The sequence below is a fragment of the Larimichthys crocea genome, chromosome XX (genome assembly GCF_000972845.2).
Source record: "Larimichthys crocea isolate SSNF chromosome XX, L_crocea_2.0, whole genome shotgun sequence".
Classification (NCBI taxonomy): domain Eukaryota; kingdom Metazoa; phylum Chordata; class Actinopteri; family Sciaenidae; genus Larimichthys; species Larimichthys crocea.
In genome coordinates, this window is record NC_040030.1 from 2,453,853 (window position 1) to 2,480,140 (window position 26,288).

The window sequence follows — 26,288 nt, forward strand, 5'->3', positions numbered from 1 at the left end:
GAAAGTGTCCTCAAACAGTTGGAAGAACACTGTCATCTTATATTTTAAGAATAACTTTTAGCAGAATTATTCTAAGGCCATGTCGACTCTCGATCTCTATTAAATTTTATGCCATTTTTGGGGCTCCCTGAAGACTCTAACAGTTACACCGCAGTACTAATGGAGGTTCAGGCTTTCACCTCTAAATTCTACAATAAGTGACCATTGTCCTGGACTCTATCATGTGTTGAGTCGAAGCCACCTCCGTCTGCTTTCTTTTGACTTTGACTATCTTCCATCTACAGTCAGCATTTAAAATCTTATTGAGGAATGAAAAGAAGTTTGGTTAGGTCATGTATGTAGGATAGATAGATGATTCAAGGATAGACGAAGACCTGGATTATACTGATTTCAATCTAAAATAGTAAAACAGCTTTGATTATGCCAATGTGTACAGTCTTGTTATTGGTAGTTTACCAACTGAGGTGGGCGTAAACAGGAGAGTCGAGGCTTTGAGCCATTCGCTTTCACTTTATGTAAATTGTTTCACTGTTGGGCCTTTAAATTTGTTTATATTTCAGATTCTACAGTATTAAAATCCAAGTTAGCACGGCTTTTTGTCACAAGCATATACGCTAAACTGTCGGCCCTTGCATTAGCTTCATTAGAAGTGACTTCCAGGTCGAAAGCCGTCACATTTACACATTTATTTAGTTCATATTTGGCTCAGCGCCTTGCTTAAAGGCACTTTTGTGGACCGTGCAGCCTGCCTATGTATCGTAGAATAAATTATTTGTCTTTGAAATATACATAATTCAGTTTCTGATGGCCTATTAAACACTTCTGCCTGTCAAACAAATAGCACTGCATTCATTGCTGTGGATTCATGAAGTTACTACTCGACACCAACAACGGATAAACTGAATTAGCAGTTATCTGAGCCCAGCAGCTGCACAGAAGCCCCTCGTCCTCACAATAAAGCTGCTGGTTTTTGTACAACGCAGGTTATTTTCGGATATATTGGTGACTAGTTTACAAGAAAAACACAAGCTCGGAGTTGTTCTTTTTGTTGGCGCTAGCTGTTTTCCACTTCCAGATTTATGCTAACCTTGGCTAAAACCTTGTCGTGGGCCTCATTATTGACAGCACAGGATAAAACTCTATAAACAAGTGGATTGTGTAGTATTTCTATAAGCTGCTGTCTTGACACAACAATACACCGTCCTCCTTTGACATGAAGAAGCCTCTTTGTTGTTCAAATGAGGCAGCGGTGTGCGCCCTTGTACAGATAATTGTTACTCATCACCTTCAAAGGAAAGTCAACTTTTACACCCCCGCCATCTCACAACAAATCTTAATGAAGTTTGAGCCCTCGCCCGACATGCTGCAGCACGATCCTCATACTATAATTGATTGTCTTAATAATGCTGCATTGTGTTGTTGGCTTGCCACTCCACTCCACTTCTTGACAGCCCTCACTGCCCTGAATGTTAATGGGCTTTATCTGATTCAGCTGCAGGGAAATTATGTCAAAGTGAAGCCATAAGTGCTGCTGAATAGACTGCAGCCTTTATCGTCGCCTGCTGTCTGACAGGGAATACCAAGATATCTGCCTCTCATGGGCTGCAGATTTTGTGAGAGGCAGATGGACCAGGGCAGAGTGTGTAAATGGATCAATACTGTGGTAATGGATATATCTCTGGCTGGCTGGCACTTGTATATTGGGTCCTGTGTGTGTGTGTGTGTGTGTGTGTGTGTGTTTGATTGCCTGTATTACCTGTGGCCATGTGCCGCCGCCAGGCTGTATGAGTTCATGTCTCCCAGCGGAGCTGACGAGATGCCATTTCGACACATTGTCCCGATCATGGGGTCGGCTCCTCTTTCCAAGAGCAAACTCACCAACTCAAAGTTACCTAAAAGACACGGAACAGATGAATAAAGGGTGAATACACAAGTATATTTACTCATGCACTCATGTCGTAGTACTCGAGATCGGTCTTGGTCTCAAGACTTGAAGGACTCGTCTCAGATTCAAGCGCATTTTTTCTTGCCCTGCCTTGGTCTCAGTCTCGACTTGGTCTTGCCCTGCCTTGGTCCTGGTCTTGACTTGGTCTCGCCCTGTCTTGGTCTTGACTTGGTCTCGTCCTGCCTTGGTCCTGGTCTTGACTTAGTGTCTGTCTCAACTTGATCTCGGTCTCGTCTGGGTCTCAGTCTTGACTTGGTCTCTCCCTGCCTTGGTCTCAGTCTTGACTTGGTCTCAGTCTTGACTTGGTCGCGCCATGCCTTGGTCTCAGTCTCGACTTGGTCTTGCCCTGCCTTGGTCCTGTTCTTGACTTGGTCTCGCCATGTCTTGGTCTTGACTTGGTCTCGTCCTGCCTTGGTCCTGGTCTTGACTTAGTCTCTGTCTCAACTTGATCTCGGTCTCGACTTGGTCTCAGTTTCGACTTAGTCTCACCCTGCCTTGGTCTCAGTCTTGACTTGGTCTCGGTCTCGACTTGATCTCGCCCTGCCTTGGTCTCGGTCTCGACTTGGTCTTGCCCTGCTTTGGTTTTGGTCTTGACTTGGAGCTCGGGCATCCGGAGGGAGCTCGGAGTAGAGCCGATGCCCGAGCTAGCTGAGGTGGTTCGGGCATCTGATTAGGATGACCCCGGGGCAGACCTAGAACCAGCTGGAGGGACTATATAGCCCATCTAGCCTGGGACACGTTAGGACCCTCTAGGAAGAGTTGGAATGAGTTGTTGGGGAGAAGGACGTCTAAACCTGCTGCCACCGCGACAGACTCAGATAAGCAGAAAGAAAATGGATGGATGGTGATTTCTGCAGTGTTTTATTGGTGCTTTAACTTAACAAGAATCTGAGGAATACTTCTTCCACTGAGGTAAACTTTGTAAATGGTTCTTTAAGTGGTTCTGCTGAGGTGTACAACAACACAACATAAATCATCAAAATACCTTTTCATGCGGAATTTCTTAAAAATGAAATCAAGTGAGTGCAGCGATGAGATCTGGTCTGTCGAGCACAAAACGCATCATAACAAATCTTCGATGTACTCAAGCATTCAGAGAACAGACACCACTGTAGTTTAAAGGTGATTTAAACCCCTCTGGTGCTGATCTTACCCGACACACTCAAGACTCTGCTCATTTAAAATCAATTGGAATATAATCTGAATTCCTGGATACTCTCATTGTGTATTCCAGGTTTTATATCCTAGTAAAGTTAATGTGACAGTAAAGTAGAACAGGCAGGAGTCAGAGAACCTGCATAAAACTCTCATTAACAGAATTAGCTCTGGGACTTTTGTCTTTTATTTCATCTATATATTTTTTTATTATTAAATTTGCGTGGGTGTTAATTGTGTTCATTATCCATGCCTGTGTGTTTTAATCACTTGTTACCGTGACAACGCAGCTTCCTACACCTTTCTAAGGTCACTCGCTATAACACAAAGATTTACGACTGTACGTCAACGTGTCGTGTCTGAATTAACTTCGATATATATATTTAAAAACCTTTATTAGGACTGATTAAAAAAAGTTTGATAAGAGTTTTCACTCGCATGTCAAAACAACAACTTAACGGGTCTATTCTCTTTCTACTGGCTAACTCACGATGATGACAAGACTTCTTTAGTTTGTGTCTCATTAGTGAGAGATTCAGATTTAGTTACCATTGAACAAAGCCAGGCTAGCTGTTTCCATCTGTTTCCAGTCTTTATGCTAAGCTAAGCTAACCATCTTCTGATATATATGTTTGAAAACTTCACCAGGATTAATTAAAAAAAGTAGCAGTAAAACTGTAAATAAAAGGCAGATATGTGATGGATTTAAAGAAATAATTTGCAGTCCTGCCAAGAGTTATGTCTCTCAGTTCAATATGTGGTTGGAGGTAGCAGCCAGATAGCTTTACTTAACATAAAAACTAGAAATGGGTGAACACAGCTTGGCTCAGTCCAAAGGTAACAACATCTGCCTCTAGTTATTGTATTGTCTGTCAGTTCAAAATGTAAATAAAGACTGAAAACAGCTAGACTGGCTCCGTCCATCAACTCTAAAGCTCATTAACATATATTTTATTTATGTTTAACCAGTTAAATGAAGTGTCAAATGTAAGTGTGATGTGCAGGACTATTTTTTGACTGGGTGCAGTGACTTCCTTGGGTTTCCTGGCAACCTCAGTGTTTACATTAGTCCAACACTAATGTATAAAAAGTGTTAATTAGTAATCTTTAGAGCTGCTTATGGACTTACTAATGACAGGCTAGCTGTTTCCATCTGTTTCCAGTCCTTATGCTAAGCTAAGCTAATCAGCTTCTGGCTGTAGATTCATATTTAATGCAAAAATATGAGAGTGGTATGAAAAGTGAATGTGTCAAACTACTCCTTTAAATGCAAGTCAAGATTGTTTTCGATTGAATAAAGACATTTGTAACATGTTTCCTCTTTCATACGAGAAGCAGCACTTAAAATTCACCGCAGTCTTGACTGTCAGGTCGTAATTGAAAGTGATAAATGAATCTGATGATTAAAGCAGAGTGACAATGCCTTCTGGTGAGCTCAGACTCAAGCGTGTCATGACTAATCCCTCAAACTTTATATCAAGGATAAGGAGACTCGGGGTCAAGTATGCACGTCATGTGAAAGTCAGGAATCGACATTTTTCTGCTGCTTGTGTTGCGATTACCTGCAGCGGCGGCCAGCTGAAGCGGGGTTTCTGTGTAGTTCTCAGCCCCATCCTGCAGGGCGCCCTCCACATTCGCTCTGTTATCCAGCAGCAGCTGTGGCGAGGAGGGATGGGAGTTGGTGAGGGGGAGAGATGGGGAAGGAAACAATCCAGGAGGAGGGAGAGTAGGTAGGGAGGAAGAAAAAAAAAAACAGGCGAGGGAGAGACGGTGTGTTACACTCAGGTTTGGCGAGAGTTAAAGCCTCAACTGTTGGAAACCTAAAACTCAAAGCTCCTTCTGAGATTTGTCCCTAAACACACTCCCTCATTAGATTCTGTCTGGTGGGTTTATTGTTGAGCTGAGAAAGGAAGAATCTTTTTTCTATGCCAAAAAACATCTGAGCAGATTAATAATTAAAAAAAAAAAAAGATCCTGAGGGCGACGCTGTTCATCAGCCAGTGTCAGCTCATATAATGACTACTGCGACTAGATGTTTAAAAAATGAACAGAACTGAACAAAACACTGAAATTTTTTGGCATCCCGGGGGCTGCGTATCAGGCCGGCTGAGCTCTGCTGTGTTTTAGTTTAGCCTCTGGAAGTTTCTCCCTCCTGCTGTAGGAGCCTTAGATTGGGTTATGGTAGAAAAACCAGGGCGCTGGGTGACTCATCTTCACATTTTAAGAAGCATACATTATTAAAAACAAACCGGAGAGTTTGCCTTGACCTCTCCGCACGACTAAGATAAATACTGCACAGATAGGATGAAGAAGGAGATATTAGAAATGTCATTTTATCATCATTCTTGGTGCAAAGGTCAGGGCAAGGGCCACAGGTTAATGGAGGTCATAAACGTCACTACCTGCACGACAGGGACGTGTCCGTGTAACACGGCGAAAGTGAGTGGCGTCCCCTGGCGAGTTTCAGGATAAACTGAGGGGTGCTTGTTTACTGTGCTTGGCACCTGGGAAGTCATAGGTGAAGTTCAGGGAGAGACATATACAGCCATTAACATTCATAGCTCAAGGCGAGGAGGTGGAGATAGGCATGGGGGAAGAGGAGGAGCAGGAGGAGAAGGAAGGGGGGAGCGAGAAGCAGTATGCAGGAGGAGGAAGAGTGTAAGCAAAGGAGGGCACGATAGCAGAGGGAGATATTCCTCTTGAGTTTCACAGTAAAAGCCCGAGCAGCTTGACTCCTACCCCCCTCATCTCGAATCCTCACTTTAAACGTAAGCGAGTATCTTGCCGGAGCACGGCTCCCTGACCACACTTTGTACTATCTGCCATCTTTAAAATAGTGTTTCATTTCAAAGGGGAATGAAACCGGAGAGAGAGAGAAAACAAAAAAACATTGGCAAAGACTACAAACACTGTCAAGAGAGACGGGCGGTGCTGACTCATGAACAAAGCGACGTCAGAGTGAATTTAAACAGTTTCTGCGATTTTTAAAAAAAAAGTGGCTTCATAACAGAGCAAATTATTGAAATTATTTTCCAAACGTCGCCTGGAGGAAGCTCTCTTATCCAGCAGACGTTTAATGTGATGTCACATTTTATTTGAGCTCCGACGCTAAACAACAGAGCCACTCTAAGCGGCTTTGTGTTTACAGTTATGAATTTTTAATAGATTTATAATATGAGGCAGTTTCGGCTGAAACAGAGGGCGTCTCTGACTGTAAAAAACGATAAAATATAATTTACTCTACTGCAGATATAGTCTCCATATAACCTGTTGATAGTGTATTTGTCTCCACGGTGATAAATTATGAATCACTTTACAATATGAGGCAATTTCACTGCATTACTGACTGCAAATATGAAATTATACCTTACTTTAGAGTATAACCAAATGTTTTAAGCACTGCTGTGTTTAGCCATGCAGATAGTTTTGGTTTTATACATATTGAGGTTTTGAGATTTCTGTCACCTCAATTTAATGGAGGTTGTTTAAAGTTCACATTTGTTGCTGTAGACTGTATAAAACATGATGTCACCCACATATTTCTGAAGCTCAGGTCATCCTGCCTCCACCGACTCCTGGCTAATTTAAAAATGGGCAAAGGTGCAGTGTTGGCGGAGCTGAGGCGGGCCGAATAAAGAACATGTTTATTTCTGCTGTGAGGTTTTGAACATGGGGACTTATGGAGACTGACTCACTTCTGGAGCCAGCCTCAAGTGGACGCTTGATGAACTGCAGTTCTCTAACACACAGTAAAGTCTTAAGATGCAGAAATATCTTCTTATGACTCCTCATCACAGGTTACAGCTAAAACCTGGCATGAATCCAGACGGGAATGTTACTGCACATCTCCACGTGGAGACTACAAGTCCCATGATTGGTCCTTGTGTTGTCAAAATATAAATCAAAACTCAGTGAAAATCTGATATTATGACAATCCTATTATCCCGAAGAGGTAAAAGTGACTTTTATTTTCACAGATACTTTCTTCTTATTCCTTTAATCATGATATATTTTCACACCGTGTGTGGAGTCCTGACCTCCGCGTTGGGGCCGACTGATCTATTTAAACTTTGACATTGTTTTGTGGAAAGAGTGATTGATGAGAACAAACTTCTTGGAAAAAAAAATACCTCCATTGTTTTGATGTAATAACTGACAGAGAGTGAAAACAAACGATCTGCATGGCCAGGCTCCGTTAGAAATGCATGAGAAAATATGTTTTTTTTTTTGTAATTTGGGTGAAGAAACCTTTTAAATATTTATCAATCAGATCAAACTCCTTGATGATTTATGCAGATGGCTTTGCTTTAGAGTCAACACGCTCGCACTAAATACAAGCACTAAACCGATGGAGCATCACAACAGTCAACAATGAGATCACTGTGATGGAGGACAGGCCATGAAGCGTTTCTATGCTTTAATGTTCTCAATGCAAACTACGATTAAAGCAGCTACACGACTGACTGTATTTAAAGATGGACGACTAAAGTGAAGCCAAAACATCCAGATTAATCGGTGGTGGTGGTTGACTGCAGTATATCATAAACCAAAGATGCCAACTACAACCTGTGGCAATGATACGAAACAGTATAGACTTCCTGTCTCCAACAGTGACGCCCAAACCTTGTTTCAAAGTGTTGTAAAGGTCACTCATAATCTGTGCTCATGTTCACTTCTCAATAATATTATCTCAATAGAGGGTACTCCTAAGAATGGACAGCGTATGCATGATAGCACCAACAGGTTTCGGAAGAGCTGTCAGTCTAGTGGCTCTGTCCACCGCCATGTTTGTAGTCCTGCCTCTTCCACCTCCCGGCTAATCTAAAATCTGTAAAGACGTGGATCATTGTCTGAATGATGCCTGGGTGCTAAAACAAGCCATCTGTAATGGCACCTACCTGTCAGTCAAAGCATCCACACTCTTAATCCTGCATAACTTTAAGCCTTAATATAACCTGAACAGGTGAGTTGTATATAAATTCACCCTCAGTACAGTTGTCATGAACAGGGAAATTAGCTACAGAGACCAAAACTGTTTTTTGTACCAGGCTGTAAACATGTTTATTTCTGCTTTGAACATGGGGACTTATGGAGACTGACTCACTTCTGGAGCCAGCCTCAAGTGGACGTTTGAGGAACTGCCGTTTTTGGCTTCACTTCACAGCCGCTTGGCTTATCCGGATATTTTGGCTTCATTTTTAAATGCGTCGTCCATCCTTATTTATAATCTATGAGCTACACACACACACAGGACACACTGCAGCGATAAAATCAGGATTTATAAGATTCAGGTTTCCCTTTTAATGCTCACAGTTAATAAATAGTGAAGCTCATGCTTAGTGCGTCACTATCTGTGGAAGTTAAACTAAAGTGCACACGCTTGTACAACAGTAATGCATTATTGATGTGGTGTAAAGCAAACTGCTTCTGAATGTCTACACTGTAAAATGTGATGAAGTAACCGCCTGCACTCAGGGACTAAGAGTGGATTATTATTCTATATTAGAGTAGAGACAAACTATCACTGTTACTGTGCAAATGATCCTTATTGCTTATCAGTGCACTTCATGTAATAAGCTGCCAGGAGAACAGAGAGCATGCCGACAGCAGGTGAGACAATGAAGACAGAGGAGGGAAGGAAAGAGCAACACAAAGTGGGTTCATCGTTTTCACTGATACACACGACAAAATGTAAATGGTACAAACAAAAAAATGTGGAATTGACGTGACACTGTGACAAACTGACGGCGTCTCGTGAACACTAACCTCGCTGTTGATGTCGGCTCCGGCGTCAAGAAGCATCTGGACCATGGCCTCATCACCGCGGACACAGGCGTACATGAGAGGGGTCATTCCCTGTTGGAGGGAAGATGGTTACAGGCTGGATTATTAACTTCTGCAATGTACCTTTGTAGAGAGGAAAGGTTATGGACTGTATTTCTTTCAATGGTTTTCAGTCAATCACAAACATAATCTACTTCTACTTTGAAAATGGTACAAAAAAATTGTTTTCATAGATTTCAAAGAATAGTAGTTCCAGAAAATTGCTATTACCAGGAACTAGTCAAGTGGCTAATTCTCATACGTGCTTATTACCATTTTATGCTACTTTATACAACCTCACTACATTTAAGAGCCAAATAATGCACTTTATTTGTAAGTTATGGTCACTGAGTTACCCTATATATTAAGACATATGATCCATCCTTATACAATATGATAAAATGGTAAAGATGAAAATACCAAACATCATATAAAGTAGCTGGAATTAGCAACGGCTTACACGTTAATGGATAATAATAACCTAAATGATCATATATTGTATTTTACTTCTTATGTAGTTTTAATTCTTATGTACTTTTTCAATGTGGATATATATATATATATTTTTTTTTTTACTTAAAACAGCTACAACAAGCTTTCATTTCATGTTGATTCTGGCAACCCTGGTGGATAAAAGCAGAAGTGTTTCCACCACCTCGTTTAGTCTGTTTCAAGGGGAATCCAACTGAATCCAACCTAGTGGCGGGCCATAGGATTAACTCTATAGAAACAGTAAATATGGAGACATCCATGTTCAATGTCTGGACTGGTTATGTTTCATAACCAGTTAAATGATATGAGTGATTCTTCCACCACTGGGTCCAACAAAGAAAGGTTATCTCATTAAACCTTAAAATATGAGAACATAAGGACATCTAGTTTATCTTGCAAGGTAGTGTTTTTAAGTGGTATTTCTACATAGCTTTTATTTTGTGTTGACTCTGGCGGCCCCTGTGGACAAAACTAGTAGTATGTCCATCACCTTGTTTCTAGGGGAATCCGTCTGGATCCAACCCGGTGGGAATTACCTATATAGAAAGAGCCAATCTTCTCGCTAATTGTTTATGTAGGTCATATAGAGACATCAGTATTAAATTAAGACTGTTTCATTACCAGTTAAAAACTCCTTGGAGTACGTTTAAATTAATGATCTGAGTGCTTCTTCCACCACTGGGTCCAACAAAGAAAAGGATTCTTCTCATTAAACCTTAAACTATATGAGAACATTAGGAAATGATCTATTAATAGGTAGTATGAACATATGGACAAAGAACTCTCCTGGTATCACCTGAATATTGCGTTGTACGCAGATCAGCCATAACATCATGACCCCTGAGAGCTGAAGGTTTATCTCGTTATCATGGCGCTTGTCAGTGGGTGAGATATATTAGGGAGCAACTGAACATTTTGTCCTAAAAGGTTGATGTTAGAAGCAGAAAAAATGAGCAGTGTAAAGTGTACGGATACAGGCCAAACTGTGATGGATATATGACTCTTGTGGGGTGTGTCAAAAGCGTTCCAAGGAAAGAAAAGGGGTGAACTGCTGAAAAGGTCGTGGGCGGCCAAAGGCTGGCCTGTGTGGTCCGATCCAACAGATCTGTAGCTCAAGCCAAAGGTTCTGCTTGGGTCCTGCCATTTATATGGACGTTATTTTTACATGTATCACCAATCTAAGCATTGGTGCAGACCTCGTACACCCTTTCATAGAAATAGTATTCCCTGATGACTGCTTTTAGAAGGATAATGCACCCTGGAAAAGGGTTCAGAAACAGTTTTACTAAGTGTTTGGCCTCCACATACACTACTTCTCTCTATTTTGAGTCAGTGTTGAATTCAGCGTTTTGAACGCCTCGGTTCTACGGTCTTCGTCCATTGAAAATCTTGAGCAAAGTCAGGTCAGAGTGACCTTGTCCAGATCCTTGTACTCTTTGGTGTTTTCCAAAAGCCAAAGCCAAGACATGTTGAAGACAAGTCTGATAGTGAAGCCGAACCAAAAATGGAAGTGACCAATCATCCAGAAGTAACTTGCGAGGCTAGTTGGCATGAATGGGACCGGTAAATCGAGCATCTGTGGGATATGCTGGACAAACAAGTCCAGTTTATGGAGGTCCCACCTCGCAACTTCTATGACCTAAAGCATCTGCTGCTAACGTTGTGGTACCAGATACCACAGCACACCTTCAGAGGTCTAGTGGAGTCCATAACTCGAAGGGTCAAGGCTGGCGGCCAAAGGAGGACCTACGCAACATTAGCATTGCATATTTAAAAATATTTCCAGCTGCTTGTATGTTCATTAACAGATAACTTAATTGACCTGCTGTCCTGTTTATAATTTGTTGTTGTGTTTTTGAGGCTCAAACATGGATTCATTATCATAACTAACGAACACATTAAAACCGTACTAGGAAGGAAAGTTCTGGGGTCATTTCTCTTAACGATACCATAAAAATATGTATTTCAGTGCCATTGGCAAAGCCCTTAAGGGACTATTAACATTTCTGTAAGGCGCTTACAAACAGCTGTGCTCGTTAGCTCTATGGGAAATCTATAGGAAGCCTTTCTTTTACGCAATGTTATTTAAATCTTCAGAAGTGCCATATGTGCTAATCAACCCCACTCCTAAAGATTGCACTGAAATATACTCGCATATTTGCACATAACATACGACTCAGAGCTTGTTCCTTCCTCCACATCAATCAGTTTCCAGCAGTTGCTTGCAGGTTCTAATTTTTTTCTGAAATAATCATAACCCGCCTCAAAATAACTTGCATCTACTCAACAAGAGCGACAGCCGAGGTGGGCTGTGAAACTCCTAACATAACATCTAATATCTCCACATGCCACCATATGCACAGAGCACTCTCTTGAGCCTGACACGCCCACGCACATTATGCTCCGAGCTGCAGGGTGAAGCAGTGTCGAGTAAAGAGAGGAAAAATAAACTTTATTGAAAACCAGGTGGTGAGTTCTCTTCACCGTTTTTCAGGCTCGACTAAAACAAAACAGATTTTAAAGAGTTTTGGACGAGCTTCCATAAAACAGACTTCAATCATACGTCTGATCTGAGCCATTATGTTGAACAAAGGCCTTTTACGATTCGCTCATAACGCACAGAAGCACTCTGTGTTGAAGACTGATATCCCTTTGTGGTGATTCATTCTTAAATATTTCCTGGACACCGGTCTACTTAATCAGCAGCTAAAGAGCGAAAGACGGCGGACCCTGATGATCATCGCGATGAGTTCAAATGCCTCTCAGCCGTGATGACGGGCCACAGCTTTTACTTTATTGCTTCTGTAATACTGTCTGCTCCCTCTCAGACAGTATTACAAAAGCCAACTGGTTTTACAAGAGAATAAAAAGCCTGTTTGTCACCACAGCTTTTATTTATGGGAGGAGTGAGGCGGAAAACCGTCAGTCAATACAATTTGCTACTAGTTTAAGTCACTGTAAATACTGAAAACCATTTCAGGTCTGACTGAATGTGCTATCAATCAACCTGCCAGGAATTGTGGGTTACGTGAAAACTTTGTTTTCTAAAACAAAAATGGGAAAAGGCGGCTTTGTGCGAACATAAATCCTGTTTTTATAGCGTCTGAGTGGAGAGCCGCCAAGAGTTTCTTAATTGAACTTAACCAGACACGGCTCTCTGACCACGGAAAATCTGATTGCACTATTAGCTTCCACTTAGCAGCGCGAAGAATAACCGATATTTCCCTCGACTGGGGAGGGTAGAAAATCCCAAACGACATCAACACTCTGACGCGCCAAGGCGGAGATATCGATCCAACGGTTGAACAAAACCCATCAATGCTCAGCCGAGTTGCAGCATCAGGTACAAAAAGAACAACAGATCGATCCTTTCTTATTCTTTAAATAAACAGTAATGCAAAGCTACGATCAGTCTCCAAAATATCTGGATTTGTATCTGTATCATCAAGTGTTTTCTATACTCCTCATCTGTAGACGTAACAAAACATTATTTATTAAACATAATATCTTACCCATGTACCTAAATTAGTCAAATAATAAAGCATACTTTGTATTTGGATCCAGCTTTGATGAAACGATTATAGAAGTGGAAACAGAACAGAAGCTTTCAATGGTCAGAAATGCTAAATTACAGCTTTAGATAAAAATAAACTTGGTTCAAACTTCTGAAACTCACCGACTGCCCTGCTCAACAAATCAGATGAAAAAATATAAAATGTTAATGAGGATTGACGCTGAATGTCTGAATATACAGTATATATTGACACTAATGCCATTATCGGTCCGATTCTTTATCGATTCCCTGATAGAGTCCTAATAAAAAGTGGTCGTGAGCTTGCTGTATTTGTACATTTTTTTAGGTTTTCTTAGTCAAAGGGTTAGTAACTAACACTGTTATCATCTTTTCTCTTTGGACCATTTCTTCCTCTCCACCATCAAGAGTTTGACGTCATTGTTCTATGAGAATAAAAAGATCATCTCTTGGCTCCTCATTTTGACGCCACTACACGTTAAGATGTTGATACGACAAAATCCAAACTGTTTGTACAGGAATAGAGTTTATCTTTATATTGACCAGATTATCTCATATTTCTAGAGTGATGTGTGTTTACAAGACACGTAATGAATTAATAAAATGTCATATTTCTTAAAGCACAGGGAGCTTTAGTTTAATTCAAACTGCTGATGTGTTTATTTTTGAACGTCTGGTCGAGGACTCATGCAACAATTTAAGATGACGACCGTTAGACGAACACCTGCAGAGTGATACGTGCAGTTATCAGTGCCGTTACGCTCTATAACGGCACGCATGGAACGACTCTCGTCAGATCAAATTACGTGGTCGAAACTAGCTGTTGTATATACACAAAGAATCCACCATTTTCATGTAAATAGAGTGAATTTTTAAAAGTTGTATCATGGAATAAGAATTTAACACATTGCATGACTCATAGGAAGCAGCCTGTGCTCAGCATGTGTGTGAACTGCCATGGACTGCCAGGTTATACTTGTTAGAAATTCATTTTGTTCAACCCTCCACTATTCCCGCGTAGGTGTGTGATTTGGATGCTTGTATATACTGTACATGTAGGAGTGTCTAGTGTGTCAAATGCCCGGACCTGTTCGCTCATGCTGTTAATGCCATCGGGTCCCAGAAGGTTCACGGCCTGCTTGACCAGGTCCGTCCGTCCACAGTTGAGCATCCTGAAGCCCAGATCCTGCAGGAACTTGGCCTCTGTCGAGGCTGCGTCCAGCTTTCTGGTGGCACAGAAACAATCCTCGGCTCTGCAGATGGAAACAGCAGATCCATTACTGTGATTAAGTGGGAGCTTATCTCAGAAATGGATTTTGAGATCTGTGGATATACATCTCCGCTGCACACTGATGGAAAAAGAAAATGATTTTTGCTATTCACAACTTAAAGTCTTGGTTTAAATTTAACTGTAACATTTTATTTTAAGTATTGAGCTGTTTGCATCAATTCACTAATGTTTGCATTTGTCAACACATCTTTTTTCTTTGCTCCCTCCTGATTCTTCATTTCCTAAAGTAGCTTTTCTTCAGGTGAGACTTCAGCTATGACTCATTATTACTCATTCACGTCTCCTGTAAAGCCTCTTAATCTGAGCTGTGAGCAGCTGTCACAGCTCATCCTTCCACAAGGTCACGAAGAAACTTTTTCATGATGTTTGTCCAATCATATGTGACAATTATATCTGGCATTTGTGAGGACACGCTAATTGGCAATTCACACCTCTCAGTGTTTAGTTTTTTTATTTCTCTGCAAGTATGTGAGATGCGATAAGACCCTGAACCCACCAACACCAACACAAACTCCAAACGGCAGTGTGACGAATATTGTGCACGGCCACTGCAGTCACGTGGCCGTGTTGTGTTTGAGAATGATTTATCGCCAAGTCTCAAAGCCAGAAGATTAGCTGCCACACCGCCAACTATTTCACTGATTTTGGTGAAATTGGATCACGTTTTATGGAGAAAACGTTTTCTGGTTTTGCCTCTGATGTCTTCCACCTGCTCCGCCTCAACTCTCTGTGATTTACAGAGTTTTCTGATGGACAGTGAAGTAAATTGTAGCTGCTGTTAGCTCAGTTTGTTAGCCGGGCTGCCCAGACTGTGAGCTCAGAGCACCGGGGGAGTGTTAGTGTTTGTACCACAGGCGTTTTGGACCATCGGGACGAAGAAGAAGAGGTTTGTAAATCCAGAGAAAGAGGGTATACTGACAGCGAGCAAAGGTAGTGTTGTGCCAGAACAGGAGCTGGGTAAGTGGCCAATGTAACTGGGCTCAGCAGCCTCTATGGACATTATGATGTTGTTGGACTAGTAAGTAATATTAGTTGACTGCTATGTCTTGTATTGTTAAGTAATGTAATCATAACAAATACACATGTACAGCTGAAGTTTAAGTAAACCAGACTTTTTCTTGTATATCACATCCTTACTTTATTTGTCGTGGTTCACAGTCCACACCGGGGAGCAGCAGCCTGGCGGCCTGCCTCACATCGTCGCTGTCCACAGAGAAGCTTCGTCGATGTTCAGTGTGGGCGACCGCCACCCGGATCCACTCCATCAGCGGAGGCAGTACCAGGAACGGCCTGCAGGGGGGAAACAAAAGTTTGTTTGCTCACATCAAATCAATTAAGAATTAGATTTTCTACAAACAGATGGGGGATTTAAAAACAAATATAGTTAATGGACTGTCAATCAAGACTTTTTGAGAGTGAAACAAACATACATACATATGATACAGATGATCTGAAGCCTATTGTTCAGGGGCTTTAACTTACACTGTTATATATACGCTATAGCATACGTTTAGTAAGAGTAGATCATTATAAAACATGGAAAAAAATGTATTTAAAGTGTGTCATTTGCACAAAAACAGACCTAAAGCCCCAGTTAGTTACATTTACAAATGTAGATGGCACATACGCTGAATTTTACAGCTCATATCAATACACAGTATCATGATTAACGTGACCTTTGTATGTCAAAATATTTTTTTCTAACTGATAATATCACATAACGCTTTATAACACATTGCTGGGATTCGTAATGATCTGTGCGCTCTATTGGCCTTTCATATAAAATCACTTAATAAAGACTCTGGCCACAAACTTTCTAATTAAAGATGCCTGTACAGATAATAGTCACACCAAATCAATATTCATAACTTATACTCCGATGGTCGAGAGCAGAGAGAGATCTAGATGCTGCAACCTCCCTTAATGCTGTTATTACCTTCTTTAATCTAAATCAGTAATGGGTCTTGGCTGGATGACATGTTCATATTTCATCATTTATTTCCAAGATGTGTGTGTGTGTGTGTGTGTGTGTGTGTGGATAGCCTCTAATCACATAACCTGTAAATCACCTAATCTGTCTTTCACCTACACACACATACACACTTTTATGTTGTTCTGTCTGCTATTTATCTTGAACAGAGCAACAGCAGCGAAATTCAGGTCAGTCATTTATCAGACGTTTTCACCCCTTTACATCAGCCCATAAGCAGAATGAACTGTTGTGCTTTGTGGAAAGATTTTTCTCATTTTGTTTACAGAGTCACTCCAAATTAGACAAATAATAAAACACTTCAACTCAAAAATAAATGTTAGGCCCTGCCTGTTTTTTAAAATAATAGCGCTTTGAGGTGAAAAAGTAAAAAAACAACACCTCTAAAACTGATTTTATTCACTGCAACAGACTTTATCTTGTTTATTTAATTCACACACACATTCATACACAGACAGAAATATAAAAGTAATGGAAAATCTGTTAATATAAACACAAGAGTGGTATCAATCTCAGCAAGAAACACATTGCCTGAAATGTTCAACTATGCCTTTAATTATAATATCAGTAAATTAACTATTTTCTAACCCTCTAACTCTAACTGTGTTTATACAGTTTACAGTGATAACGGTGGCATCATTTTTTAAAACTGTGTCCTTGAAGACAAAAGCTGCATTTTCTTTTTTCTAATCTACATTTGTGAAGTAATGACAAACAGAACAGCCTCAGAATGGGTTTTATTGTTCCTGTATCTGACCCTTAAAGCATCAGTTAGTAGTCACACAAACACAATTCTCATTGAGCTTGATTTTTTTCCTCCATTTTTCTCCTAAGCCATCACGACTATGCCCTTTTTGTGAACTCTATTCAGTATAATTCTAACAACAAATGTACTTATTCTACAAAAAAAACCCCAAAAACATTAATTATAGTAGAGCTAGGGAGAATTCTGACTCATGAGATCTCAGTTTAGATGATAACCGAAGTCCCTCGAGGCTTTTAAAGCCACAAAGCACTCTCAGATGCACATTAGAAAACCTTAAAACACTAAATTAAATGGCTTAATTTCATATTACAGTGAGTTAAATGATATTATGAATCCATCAGTAAAGGTCCCTGCAAGCTTTTGTTGCCTCATGACCCCTCTGGCAACTATAATTTTCTTAAAAAATGGTTTCAAACAGAACAGCGTACCCAACTGAGAGAAACCATTTGGGTCTGTTATGTTTACCACGTATGCAGCTGCCTGGTCCTTTTGTAAATTTACTGTAAGCACACGATTAATCAAGGCAGCAGCTTTTTAGGTGTTGACACTCTGTTTGACTAGTCTACATTTCATGTGCATCATTTTCTCATCCCACAACCAAAGCTTACACCTACAGTCTGCCAGGAATTTGAACTCTCTGGCAAGAGATTTAAAAAATAAAGCACTGATGTTTAGCAATTGGCTGACTAATGTGACAACTCAGACCGGCTCTGTCTCTCTCTTTTCTAAGAGCTTCAGCTGGTCTGCTTCCCGAAACACATATATTTACAGTACCAGCCGAAGGTTTGGATACGCCTTCTCATTAAATGTTTTTTCTTTAATTTCGTCATTGTAGATTAACACTGACGACATCAAAATTATGACAGGACACACGTGGATTTATGTGGTAAATAAAGGTGTGCCGTCTCAAAAGGTAATTAGTGGAACGTCTTGCCTTTTTAATACGTTTGAGACCATCAGTTTTGATGTTCAGTGGTAGGGTTGTTTGGCCAGAACCGCTCAGTTAAGTTAAGAGACACCACAGTCCATCATTAATTTAAGACATGAAGGTCAGTCAGTCCAGAAAATATCAAGAACTTTGAATGTGTCATCATGTGCAGTCACTAAAACCACCAAATGCTCTCAATCACAGTTACCAGCCTCAGAAATCACCAAGATTAGAGCCCACATAAATGCTTCACAGAGTCCAAGAAGGAGACACATCTCAACATCAAATGTTCGGAGGAGACAAGCTTCCATGGTGAAGAAACCATGACTGAAGAAGAAAAGAACAGCTTGGGCCATGAACACAAACACAGTGGACATGAGACTAGTGGAAATCTGTACTTTGGTCCGATGAGTAAAATCTGAGATTTTTGGCTGCCGTCTTTTTGTGCGAATGGATGGTATCTACATGTGTGGTTCCCACCGTGAAGCAGGTGTGATGGCATGGAGTTGCTTTGCTGGTGACGCTGTTGGTGATTCATTCAAAATTCAAGCTACAGTTGACCACCATGCCTACCAAACCAGCTGACAGTGACCCATAACACAACTCGAGGATATGTAAGGACTATACGACCAAGAATCCGCAATCACCAAACCTAAACCCTATTAAGATGGTTTGGTATGAGTTGGACCTTCTCATAGTGTGTCCAAACTTTTGACTGGTACTGTATATATACACTGTTCTGGGTTTGAAAAATAAAAAACTGGAATAAAAAACACTGAGGGTAATGTTATCCATCGATACAGACAGCAGGCCTGTAGCGCCCAGAGCTGCCAATTCCTCCTTAGGAGTAAATGCCTGGGCCAAAATGCTGAATATATCATGAGTCATAATGTACTGCAGCTCTGTTACTATTTTAAACTCCTCTAAGATTCTTCATCTTTCCTATAAACTTTAAAAAATTGGAGCGATAAACCAATTTTGTTCTTCCATTAAAGCTCAGGTGTAAAAGTCATTTCAGAAATTTGCTCCCCGTCAATGATTCGTCACCTCACGGCAGCTTATCTGTTCACAGAACAACCCTAAAATATTATTTCATTTATTAAAATTCTGCCGCACTCTCACCCTGCTGTGTTATTCAGGTCTTTTCTATTCGTCTTTCAACCTTTCAGCAGAATGCTAAATAGAGAATTTTCTCTCCGGGGACCCGAGAGCCTGCTGACATGTCACTCCGCCTGACATTCCTCATACTCCCCGGGGTCGTCGGGATGGAGTTTCTATCTCCTCCAGAGTGGAGGAAAGATGTTGGAATATCTGTCCATCTGAGTGAAGTCCCTCTGGTTCCCATCAATCTCAGCTCAACGCCCCGGGAAGGTGTCAGCGCTAGACCGGCCCACGCAGCATCTTATAGGATCGCTTGTGGGGCGAAAAAAAAAAAAAACTTGTGCAAAGAGAGAAGTCGGAATGTCTTTACTAACCTTTACAGCAGCTGAAATTATTCTAGCTCTGCTGTACCACTAACTGACAGAGGCAATACGGCTGAGAGGATATATGTGTCTACCTATCAAGACGGAGAGCTTTTGGGGTTTGTGCCCTCTCAATGTGGAGCTTTTACAGTGTGTACAGCGTGCCAGGAAATGTGGGTTGACGGACGTTTTGGAAGATTGCATTTTAACTTATGCAAAAATCATTTTACCGCCTGATTTGAAACTTGATGAGTGGAAGGCGAAGGACCACATATCACGGTGTACAAGTTGGCTAATTGAGAAGCATTGAGACGCAAAATTGAGCAGCGAAGGATGAATTCTTGTCAAAATGTCATAAATTTCGAAGTGCCTGTCGAGGCTTGTGCTGCTTTCTGTTGGTGAAATCAATCCTTTCCAACCATTGGTGTACCCAACCTACAATTGTCATATTTACCTGCTATTTCTGGTAACACCTGGTGGCGATAATGATCCGCTCTACTCTACCTCTGATCCTGATATTCTTACTCAACCATATGCCCAAGGTTGTATTCAGAACAAATCAGGTGTTAGAAAGTATAAATCATGAACATGGTATTCGTGATGTCAGTGTGGTGGTTTACTGGTCACCCCCATCTTGACCTCTGTTGCCCAATGGCACCCATCTGACAATCAAAGCGTCCACGCTCTTAATCCTGCATAACTTTAAGCCTTAATATAATGTGAACAGGTGAGTTGTATAAAAATTCACCCTCAGTACAGTTGTCATGAACGGGGAAATTAGCTACAGAGACCAAAACTGTTTTTTGTACCAGGCTGTAAACATGTTTATTTCTGCTGTGAAGTTGGACATTTGAACATGGGGACTTATGTAGACTGACCTCAAGTGGACGTTAGAGGAACTGCATTTTTTAGCACTTCAGTTGGTGCATGGTCACAGTGATGATGTTGTTGTGTTGTGTGTGATGCACATAACTGCTATAAAACAATCACAAAATAACTTATTTCACTGATTCACCGGGTTTCTCTCGATTGACGCTCCCTCATTCCCATTCACTGTCTATGTTGCTCGACCATTGCTGTCTTAAAAGACAAAAACCAACGTCTCCCTGTCACTAAACTGGGTACACGAAATAAACAACTGGGAGAAAATCGTCTAGTCCATGAACTCCACCGGCTTCAAAAAGAGAATTCAGCCAGACATACCGTACACGCAACTTTCTGTTCTGGTGTTAACTTGGACATTATTATCTTGACTTCAAGTGTTCGAACGTAAAGTGCCTGAACGCATCAGTCGTTCTTGTCTCTGTAGTAGGTAGATAGGACCATTCGGAGGATCAAACAACAAATTGGGACACAGCTTTTTTCTCTACTCTACTGATGTTTAACTCAACCAGTGAGATTATGTGATGTGTGCGAACTGAACCACCGGCATCATTTCCAGGTTTACTGTCAGACTCACCTCTCAGTCTGTAAGGTGACTTTGGAGGGCTCCACATTGGGGTTCTCCCACTCCATCTGTGGGCAGTGCATGAAGTAACACAGGGTGTAAAGGGCCTCGGGCTCCCAGTGCACTGTGGTGTTGGTGGTCTTCTGGTGGACCGGAGTGCCATTGCTGGGGTTCTTGATGTGCAGTGGCTGGAGGTGGTGCATGGCCCGGGACACCAAATCACCTGGAGGACACAAAAGATGAAGTCATTACTCTCTGAGTTTATTTTCTGCAGCACTCCTTTGACATGCGAGTACTCGCAGCACTTCTGTGATGAAGTGGAGACGTACTCCCTCATTCAAACTCCCTCTGATTCACCGTACATTTAGTCATGCACATATGCCCACGCGATCCTCGCTGAGTGGGAAATTGCTCCCTTGAAAATGAAATCTTACGCACGTCGTGCCTCTCGAGTCTGAGCTCTTACTCTTTACTCATTTTATCTTTGGCTCTTATTTTTCCATTGTTAAAATGTGACCAACGAGAGAGTCACTGGGAAACTGAAACTAAATGAATGTGAAAAGTATTTTTTAGCCTTCCTGTCATTAGACCTACAATTATAGGCTGCTATTAGAAAGATGCATTATTACTGTATCATTTTGTTGTTCTATCAAAGGATGATTCAGCTTTTTAGATTTGTTTGCAGCCAAACATGAACAGCTTCAGTTCAAGGAGGATGCCCCCAAGTGCAGACACGAAGGGGAGTAAACAAAAACTTAAAGAAAGACAGGTCAACGCAAAATAATAAATGATGGCCCGAGAAGTCCAGGCAGGCAAAAACAAACTAAAAAGTTCTAAATCCAAGAGAAAAGTCCAACAAAGGAAAATCCAGAATCAAGAAAAACACAAGGAAGCAGGGACACACAAAGACAAACACAGGACTGAGGAAGTCAAACAGATACAGGACTTTAAATTAAAGCGCTTTAAATATAAAGCTAGTTTCAGCTGCCCATGTTTCCGGTCTTCGTGCTAAGCTAAGCTACCCAGCTGCCGCTTGCTTTAAATACGCAGCTCGTTTAGCTTAGCACAAAGAACGCAAACACGGGCAGCTGAAGCTACTTTTAGTTTTAGTTGCAGCTTTATATTTAAAGCTACAGCGGCTGGTTATAGCTTAGCTTAGCACAAAGCAAACATAACTCTCCTGTAAAATGGTGATGAAATGTTTTTTATAACAAACAAACAAATACAAAACATGCTAATTTGACAGTTTTAGGCAACATTTAAAGCAAAACGACAACGTTCTGCTTTAAATGTTGTCATTCATGTGTGTGTGTGGACGCTTTTCACTGAGTTTTGTCATGCGTGTTGGTCGGTAATTCGTAATCCTGCCGTACAGAGCTCAGTGGGCTTTGTAGACCATCACAACACCATCTGTTAGAGACACTGGGCGATGATTCAGACCAGTTTGGAACCAGGTTACCCCGTTTCCAGATGTTATCATAACAAACCGAACATAAGATCCAAGATCCAGAGTGCAAATGAGCTGGAAATGTTTCCGTTGGTTTATTTTATGAACAAAGGTCGAGCTCGTGGCGGTGATAATTAAGTCTCCAGAGAATTAATGCAACGTCCCCTTAAGTGACAAAAACCAAGTGTGTGTATTTGAAGAGGCATAACTCAAACATTCGTGTAATATTCTCCCCAAGATCCACGAAAAACTGAACAGTTAAATAAACCTTTATCCGAGGCAACATGGAGTTTTTTGATATTTGCCATGATGAATGCGGTTCAATATGAACCTATTTGAAGCCGAGTACGCAGCAGGAGCAGGGAACAAATTAAAGTCAGACTGAAAATGTAAAAATCCTAATAGTTTTAAACACCAGAGGAGGCATGAATTTCAAAGACTGAAACTCATACCTGTGTACTGCAGAGGCAGACGTTCAGCGCTGACATTTATAGAGTCATAACTCTCAGGATTCAGGATTTTGACAACTTCGCAGCAGCTTATCGATGAGGTCATTAGTGATGCATTTACGAATAACGACGTTGCTCTGAGAGAGAAAATACTGCAGCGCCGAGCCTGCGGGGTCGATTTCTCAGAAAAATTAATATCCCCATTGATCTAATTATTTACCCTTGGAAGGGCTGGAGGTTTTATAGAGAGAGAGCATGAACGCTGAAAATACCACTGCCTGAATCTTGTACATGAGTATTATGTGAATAAAACATTACATGTGAAGGTCTGAGCTGCAGTGCAACAGTAAACACGTTGCAGCACACAACACGTTCTCTCTCCGTCTCTGATTTTTGTTTTATTATTTGTTCCAAAAATACTACGTCTCAGGGAAAAGTTGGCCTGTCTTGAAAAGCTCGTTCCTTAGACAGAATGACACGGTGAGTCTGCGCCCGAGGTTCTCCATCTGTCAGACTAAAGGCCCCGGACGGAGTTCACAGGCAGTCAGACGTGAACGAGAGCGAGCTGCTCACAGCACAGTTTGAGAGTTATCGAGAAAGAGTTAAATGCATAAAGAGAAACGATTGAAAACGAGACAAATCATGCCGGATTCATCCATGAGTGACATACACGATTAGCAGGGACAGCTCCAAAAGAAAAGACCAACTCAATCAAGTTATGTTCATCTAACTTAATTAACTTGTATTAGTTCAACCCAGTGATTATGATGAACTAAACTAACTAAACAAATTATTATTAAGTTTGTCATGTGGAAGAATATATTTACATGCTACATATTTATTATTTGTCCTTTTAACATAAAACTTATTTGTAAAATAATAAATTTAAGTTCAAATATACAATAACATTAGGTTTGTATCCAATATATAATATATATTTTAATGTTAGTTTGACATAATTGTAGTTTGTTCCACACAAATGAATTCAGTACATCCAAAATATCTTTGTTTTGTTTTTTATTCGCTTGAGAAATTGAGACTTGGCTCGTCTGAAAACTTGCAGTAGAGCTAAGCTTTAACCCCCCTCACTCTCCTTACCGAATCTCCAAATAAAGTAAGTCAGATTTATTAATTATAATAAACGTTTGATAAACTTTAAACTGATCGATTGCTGATTGTTGCTAAAGGAGTCAAATAAATATCTCATCAGTTCATCAGGAATAGTTCTTAACCGTAACCTTAAATCAGATTAAGAAAACTTCAGGTACAATCATGCTACATATTTGGATAATTAACAGTTTTGTTAAATGATTATTGTTTAAGTCATTTGACAAAAAAGAAAAAAAGCACATCAAAGTGAGAATTTACAGGTTTTAATGATTTTCTCTGTTCAATATAATTGATCACCTTTTGTCTTTGAACTGCTGAGCAGAAACAAGAAGCAACTCGAGGTGCTGTTTTCAATGCATTAATCATTAAATGCAATAATCACGACTCTGCAGAAACCACAGGTATAAATGTGTCCGTGCAGCCACACTGTGCAGCTTGCAGACGTTTTAAAACCTTCACCAGGTGGATTGATTCAGCAGAGAAAACCTTTAGTCCCCACACTGAGGAAGTCCCCACGCTACTCAGAGTTTATGCAGTGTGCTGCTGGCCTGAATACAAAGAGGAGAAGTGAGACATTAATAACGATTAAGGAGATAAAACAAAGAGGACTGAAATATGCATTTACATTACAATCCCCCCCTTTTTTCTAACAGTATAAACAAACCATAAAAACAGGCGACGGAGAACTCCATGAACTGACAACGCTCCCTCAGGATCTGCAGAACTTGCTGAGCTCCACAACAACACCACGTCCATAAATAATAAAACCACAACCAGTTTTCTGCCACAGCAAACATTCGAAGCAACCGCCGCCGTCCTGAATCTTTCGTTACCTTCATCAATTGTTCTTGTGACTTTGGTTTTGTCAGCAGGACAACATTTGCTCCCGTCTTCCTTTTGCTGTAATTATCTAAGCAACACTCCTATGGGGTTCATGCTTCATCTCATTTGAATTAATCACAGGGGACAGCTTAGTGTCTTCCTCTTCTCTCAGCCAAGTCGTCCTTCCCTCTTGGAAGGACTCATTACAGAGCAAAACTTTAGTCCCTATTCCCAGAGAAAAAGAAAACGGTTAAACGGTACAGAGCAGCGAAACTCCTCGCTATAATGAGAGTCATACAGCAGCTAAAACCTGTAATTACTTCTTACATATAGACAGAATAAAGAGGCTGTGTAATATTTCTCATGTAACAAATCATTAAAGATAAAAATAAAACCACCTCATGCTAACACCTCCGTCAGGCTCTGCTTATTAAATGCTTTAAGCCAACGCTAGCATGGCAACATGCTCATATGGATGATGTTAACATGCACATTTTTGTTGTTGATGTAATTATCACCATATTCACACTCAACATTCGTTAATTGGCACTAAACACAAACAGCTAATTAGTTAATAAGCCTTAATTGTCCCCTGGGGGAGGAAAATTCGTTTTCACAGCGCTGTACATCAGAGGAGAGACACATAAACACACGAAGGACAACATCGACGAGTCGTCCTGTTTCAGGACAAAGCGAGAGGGTACACTACAAACGAAGTGGAGGTTGAGTAGGTGTGTGACGTCCTGTGCTATTGTTTTTGCAACGACCTTATAACTGAGCTCAGAGAGCTTGGCTGCTGGGAGACCTTTAAATCTTGGCAGAAGACGAGCATGGGCTGAACAAGTACTACAGTGAAACACTGGGGAAGAGATGGAGGGAGGATGACAAATTGAGATTCTGACCCGATGATCAACCAAAGATTTAACCTCTCTTGACTAATCGTGTTTGGTTGCATACAGGTAAACAGTCCGTGTGGAGAGCTAAGAGGCAGCAACGGAGATTATGGAAGTCTTGGAAGGCCCAGATATCTGTAAACTGGAGACCGGACAGCTGCTGGACCACCGGGAAGAAGAGGAGGTTCACAGGCTAGAGCGTGAGGGATTGTTGACAGGGAACAGAGGCAGTGTCGTGCCAGAACCGGAGCTGGGCGATGTAACTGTGCTCAGCAGCCTCTATGGTAATGGTTTAAGGTTGCTTTTATAACACACTTCCCTGTGCAGTATGTACTTTTTGGTCTATAAATGCCTCTGCAACAGGTACAATAAAGCACAATGTAATTATGTTCTCATAACGCGAAGCCGCGGGGAACGCGGTTTGATTTATTGTACTGCGTTTGACGGAGAGTCGTTTAACTGTGGCAAGTTTCTACGTATGAGAACAAAACTCCAAAGGGGGGTTTTAAACTAATTAGTCCAATTATATGCTTTGTAAAGTAATTAAAAGTGTGATTGTATTTTTATATTTCAGCGATCATATGAGGTGTTATTCCCATCTTGTATTTTAAACGTAGTTACCCAGACTATCGTGTTTCTGCCTGGTTTCTACTAATAAGTGAGTCAACTCGAGAACTCTGCTGCTCACGAACATCGGCAGAGTTTAATGGGCCCTGCCTCGCCGCATGAGGAAAT

The 26,288-nt window shown here is 40.9% G+C and overlaps 1 protein-coding gene across 3 annotated transcripts in view; it reads right to left on the bottom strand.

The window, feature by feature from the left end:
* The window catches only part of btbd11a (BTB (POZ) domain containing 11a), a 191,723-nt gene that overhangs the window by 11,656 nt on the left and 153,779 nt on the right, over nucleotides 1–26,288 (bottom strand). For 2 of the 3 annotated variants that reach the window (XM_027272457.1, XM_027272456.1), the window contains exons 3-9: nucleotides 20,845–21,055; nucleotides 15,376–15,528; nucleotides 14,035–14,200; nucleotides 8,867–8,956; nucleotides 5,503–5,604; nucleotides 4,663–4,756; nucleotides 1,757–1,892 (exon numbers count right to left, since the gene is read on the bottom strand). In XM_027272457.1, the coding sequence (XP_027128258.1) occupies nucleotides 1,757–1,892; nucleotides 4,663–4,756; nucleotides 5,503–5,604; nucleotides 8,867–8,956; nucleotides 14,035–14,200; nucleotides 15,376–15,528; nucleotides 20,845–21,055 (952 nt within the window). The remainder of the gene's footprint in view (nucleotides 1–1,756; nucleotides 1,893–4,662; nucleotides 4,757–5,502; nucleotides 5,605–8,866; nucleotides 8,957–14,034; nucleotides 14,201–15,375; nucleotides 15,529–20,844; nucleotides 21,056–26,288) is intronic. The other variant, XM_027272458.1, reaches the window with a different exon arrangement.